General features: G+C 35.1%; 1 protein-coding gene across 1 annotated transcript; it reads left to right on the top strand.

Moving 5' to 3' along the window:
• The first annotated feature begins 401 nt into the window (after nucleotides 1-401).
• Nucleotides 402-1,170, top strand: LOC111988695 (histone H2B). Its single transcript, XM_024020483.2, has one exon. It carries the CDS (start codon nucleotides 519-521, stop codon nucleotides 963-965), a length of 447 nt encoding a protein of 148 aa, XP_023876251.1. The 5' UTR covers nucleotides 402-518; the 3' UTR covers nucleotides 966-1,170.
• The last annotated feature ends 4,548 nt before the right edge of the window (nucleotides 1,171-5,718 follow it).

The following is a 5,718-nucleotide window of genomic DNA, read 5'->3' as shown; positions in this document are numbered from 1 at the left end:
TTCAAAGTTCTTAAAGCTAATTTTGCTTATCGGTGGAAACTGGAAAATTAAGAAAAAAAAAGGCGCTTGCTAATTTTCAAAGGTTGCCGCGCTAGTCCAAAACCCAAACTCCAAATTCCAAAAACCAAAGATGTGCCCGCGCGACCCAAACAAGTCACGAAATTAAAATAATCATCTCAGCCGTCAATTCTCAAGTCCTCCATCCAACGTTCAGAAAATCATCCAAGTCATCGATCCACACCAAAAACCACGTCACTACCCCGAACTCCGCATTCTACAACGCGCCACATCCGTCAATTCTCAAACAATCTATCGGCGCAAAACACATTCCACGTCACCGATCCGCGTGAAGATCCTTTTGTCCAATAGAAATCAAACTCTCTTTTCTATATAAACCCTTCACAACCTTCATTCCCACCCACACAAAAAAATATCTCTCACAGCTTCTTCAGTACTCAAACAATAGTCCTTTTATTCTCTTTTCCTCTTTACCCTTTTCACTTTCCGAGAAATTCCCAATGGCTCCCAAAGCTGAGAAAAAGCCCGCCGAGAAGAAGCCGGCCGAGGAGAAGAAATCAACCGTCGCCGAGAAGGCTCCGGCGGAGAAGAAGCCGAAGGCAGGGAAGAAGCTTCCCAAGGAAGGCGGGGCCGGCGCCGGAGACAAGAAGAAGAAGCGCGTGAAGAAGAGCGTGGAGACTTACAAGATCTACATCTTCAAGGTCTTGAAGCAAGTTCACCCAGACATCGGTATCTCCAGCAAGGCGATGGGGATCATGAACAGCTTCATCAACGATATCTTCGAGAAGCTCGCTCAGGAGGCTTCCCGATTGGCTCGCTACAACAAGAAGCCAACCATTACTTCTCGGGAGATCCAGACCGCGGTTCGCTTGGTCTTGCCTGGTGAGCTCGCTAAGCACGCCGTGTCTGAGGGGACCAAGGCGGTGACCAAGTTTACTAGCTCTTGAAGTGTGGTAGTTGCTGGTGATTTAAGGGAATTTGAATGTGTTTATGTGGCTAGGGTTAGGGTTAGGGTTTCGTAGATGAATGAATGCTTCTTCTTTTGGTTTTTGAATATGTGGTATTTGAATCTGTTCTGTATGTGAGCAACATGGATCTTCTCGATCCAAATTATGTCTATGGTAGAAATGATATCGGATAGCTTTTTCTTAACTATTGTGTTCTTCAATTTTCCTCTTGTTATTTTGGTTACTGTTTTGAATTAAAGTGTTGTTTTAGTTTGTAAATTGCTTATTGCTTTGCGAAGAGAAGCTAGTTATGTATGTGTGAATGTTTTGTTGGTAGAATGAATACCTAGTAGTACACTTGGGCTGTGGAGAACCTGAGTTTATGGTTCGTAATGAGAAAATGTAAAGCAGAAAAGGGGGAAAAAAAATATTGGGCAATATCAAGTTACTGATTGTGAAATTGAAGTGCTAGGACATATAGAAACTAGCAAATTAGGAAAAATGACATCAATTAGTCGAGATATAGGTCACAACTTTGGTATTTTTATCAATTATATATATATATATATTCGTTTTATACCCAACGAAATAGGGCCAAGAGTGTAAGATTTAAGTTATTCATAAAAAAGAGAGGCAGTCTCTGAAATATTTGGGTTATGGAATTAGGAATTGGGTGTGCAATTTAGCCTATCAGAAACTGTTTTTTTTTTTTTTTTTTTTGAGAAAAATCAGAAACTGTTAGTTCTTAAAGATAGTCACAATTTTGATTAAAAGAGTCTATAACAAGAACCCTTATTTGTTAGTAAACATGGCTGTGTGTGGGTATATGTATGTATATGTATATATATATATATCTTGTGAGGTCCATTGGCGGATAAATTTTCTCAACAAAAAATCCTGAATTCTTTTTCGGCCTTTTTTTTTGGTTCCCAGTCTTCTGCTCATTTTTACACTACACAGTCAATCCGTATTTCCTCGATTACTTTTAAGTTTCAAGTCTGTTCAACGATCAACTCCGAACACCAGGATGACCAAGCTTACATGCCATACCTGATACCCATGTAGCTTTGCAGCAAGACGAGTAAGTGAGGGTTTGGATAGCGTGGTTAGTTGCGTTGCGTTTGTGCCTGTGTTTTCTTTTTTTGCCAGCTTTTGTTTTCTTTTTTTGCCAGCTTTTGTTGACTTTGTGGAAAAAATTACTGTGTATAAACTGTTTATTCATTAAAAAATATTAAAAATGAGTGTATTATTTACATGTTTAAAAATTATTTTGTTACAGTATTTTTAGTTAAAAATTATTTTGTTACAGTATTTTTAGTAACAATCAATTTTAGCAACTTTTAACAACAATAAATTATATCTAAACTGACCCTAAAAGTTGTTGCGTATAATAGTATGTTTAATTCTCGAGGGCTTTCTTTTCTTGTATGGTGTTGGGCCTTCTTTGTGCATGGCCACGTGTCAGTCAATAGAGTATGGAGGGACAGCCTTGATAGACCCAACTTTATTTTTGGGGGTCAAGCTTGGAACTAGACATTAGCCCAAAGACAATGACTACTAGTGCACCGACCCAACATAAGCCATGCTGAAAATCCGAGAAACAAGACACGTGTGATGGTAGACTTTTAATCCATGTCCAATGATAAGTCAGGTGTTAGAATAATTAGAGTCTAGTTGTGAGAAGAAAAAAAAAGAAAAGCGAAATCCACTTGTAAAACAATAGTACATGATAATAACAAATTAGTCTCAACAATGATCGCATATAAAATAATTCAACAATACAAGGCCAATAATTAATCTGAGCTAAACAATAACAAAACCATAATTCCAGCAACAATAGAATAGTAAACCAATATTACTTGTTTGATTGAGAACATTTTATTTAGTTGAACTAAAAACTTCTTGTTAAAAGTACTGTAAATAAAACTAAAAGGTAGTTGAAATAATATAATGAGACTCATGAATAGTATCAAAAAGTGTAATAGGACTCATGATTAGTAACAAAAATAAGTTGACTTTTTAAGTCAATGCCAAACACACTATAAGTCTTTTCATGTGCCATTTGGATTAAAAGGGAAAACTTGACAATGTTGAAGAGGGAGAGAGCATGTACAGCTGTGCACAACAATGAGTTGGCCAAATTCTCTTGCTTTTCAAACAACTTAGATCTTCTTAATGATAAATATTTTCCTTATTTGAGAAGGGCATTTAGTGAAGTGGAGTGAAAGAAGGAATGTGAGGTGTAGAAGAAGATTTTCAATGTGCTTTTGGATATGGACAATGATAGCTGGGGAGAGATAGAGAGTTCTACGTTTGCAAACATAGTTTAGTACTTTCGTGAAATACACGCTAAATAATAAAATCGAAAGCACTACAAAAAATAAAATTAATGTGGTTTTAGTTAACTCTAAAAGCCTACACTCATGCACAACACCCTATCAATAAAAGGAATTACAGCCACACTTCAACTCTCACAATTTTTTTTAAAAAAATAGAAACTAACTCCAAACCTAATACACTCAGAGGTGCCCTCACACTAACACTTGAAAAAGTTTAGTCTTTAACTCTTTCACGAGATAACTTTTCTTCTAATTCTCATACATAAACAACAAAGCTATGCAACTACTCTTTTTATAAGGAGTGGACCTTCTTGCTTCTTTTCTTTTTAGTGTGAGACTAACTCTTTTAATACAACTAGTTGCAATATTGTGCGATGCGTGAGAATATTTGATTATTTTGTAATGAAATATAATATATAATTTATTTTCCAAAGTATTCATAGAATCATATAAGAGAATTTAATTTTCGATGTATTGAACTATGAATTAAGAAATGTTTATTTATTTATTTTTTATATAACCCTTCACCAAACCAACTATGCGTGGCTCAACTTGGAAAACAAGCTTAGGATCACAATTAATTTATGTTATGGGTTGATAATAATCCACAATGGTAGATTTGAATAAGAACCACGTAATTATACTTAAAGACCATGTAAAAAGGTGTATTCATAAGATTTTTGGAACAATAGTACAAGCTTTTTCTCAAGAACTAATCTCCTCTCCTATTCTCTCTATTCTTTCTTTCTTCTCTCGTATCCCCTCTCTTCTTTGCTCTTATCCTCACTTATACTTGCCCTGTTTTCTTCTCCAGCATGAGATGTCCCTGTACAGTTGGGTAGCTTTCTGAATCAGGCTCCTCTTTCCTCAATGTCATGATGAATGGAGACTTTTGGAGTTTCTTTCTTTGTTCTGATCAGTTATCCCTCATTAAATGCGATTGTGCCAGGTAAGTGACTGTAGATTTATCAAGAAGCTTAAGCAGGTGTCCTCAAATAATCTTGTAAGTTCCAAAATTCTTCCTTAGAAGCTTGGCAAGTGTTTTGGTTTTACCAGCTCTGCAATGATCTTGACTTCGGATAGGGTCCTTGATGAACTTATCCTTGGATCCATGATGATGTACCATTTGGTTCGTGGTATAAGGTATGGATCTTTTAGGGAGGTCTGTTCTTAAATAAGCATGCATTGGGCTCATTTTAGCCCATAGACTAATGTCATTTGGTCCCTATAAACCACCTCCCTACAATAGATGTCAGATGGGAGATTTTGAAATGACCCTTAGGATTCTTGCCACAATCTTATCCCATGAAGTAAATGGTCACGAGATCAAGGGGGCTATTGTAGGGAGGTGATTTATAGGGCCCAAATGACCAAAATGCCCATGTCAAGCAAACTCTAACCAAGTTGACTCATGGTCAAAGTCAAAAATTCACCCAATTTCCAAATTTCATCATTTTGTATCAAAATTAACATTTCCAAACATTTTTCAAAGTTTGACCGTATTCAGCCTGAGTTTGACCAAAAATATGATCGCTTGATCGGGATGAATTTGAGCTCATATTACAATTGAATTCCTCTTTAGAATGATAGCTCACGGGCCTAGATCGGATTTAAAACAATAAAGATATTGTAAAAACAGTGAAAAAAATGTCCAACACTTTGTCATTTTTAAGACAAAGTGTGATAAAGCTTGATTGTAATTTAATCTCAAACACTTTGTCATTGTGATTAAATGACCTTGGTCTGACCCAAAAAAGGATTTGTGGGACGGACTTGTGATAAATTTCAATTTGGTAAGCTTGAATTGTTAAAATTTTCTTCAAATTGATTTAAAAAAAAAAAATCATAATATCAAAGAGGGATTTTTCCAAATAAAATTTGTGTTACCCTACTTTTAGAAACATCAAGCTTGCACAATTTGAAAATTTGAGTCATAAAGTTTACATTTTTTGAAAGTAAACATCATAAGCTTTCAAATGGTACCTTGCTTCTTTCTCCCAAAAAAAAAAAATGGTACTTTGCTTGAGCCAAACAGAGGTCGAAAAGGCCGAAAAGTTTTCGATCACAAAAATAGCAAGGTTTTCAGACCTGGACTGTTTATTGAACCATAAAAGGGAGAGGTTCAAGATTTTTGAGGTTGAACTGAGGTCGAACCGGGGTCGAACCGTGATGACATCATAATTAATTTAATAATTAATTAAAGCCTAAATATAGATATTAAATTTATAAAACTAGCAAAATTGACTAATATATTTATATATGTGAGGGAAATTTAATGATTTTCAAGCATATATTTAATAATTAAATAATAAAGTTAATAAAATAAAATAATAACCATGAAAACATTAAAATTTATGATTAATTTTTGAAGTAAAGTTGAATATCTTTGAAGGATTTTAATTATAATTTTTTTT

This window comes from Quercus suber, unplaced genomic scaffold (genome assembly GCF_002906115.3).
Source record: "Quercus suber isolate HL8 unplaced genomic scaffold, Cork oak 2.0 scaffold_642, whole genome shotgun sequence".
In the NCBI taxonomy this organism is placed as follows: Eukaryota; Viridiplantae; Streptophyta; class Magnoliopsida; order Fagales; family Fagaceae; genus Quercus; species Quercus suber.
Note: the sequence above shows the minus strand (reverse complement) of the source record. Positions and strands in the feature narration are given on the sequence as shown.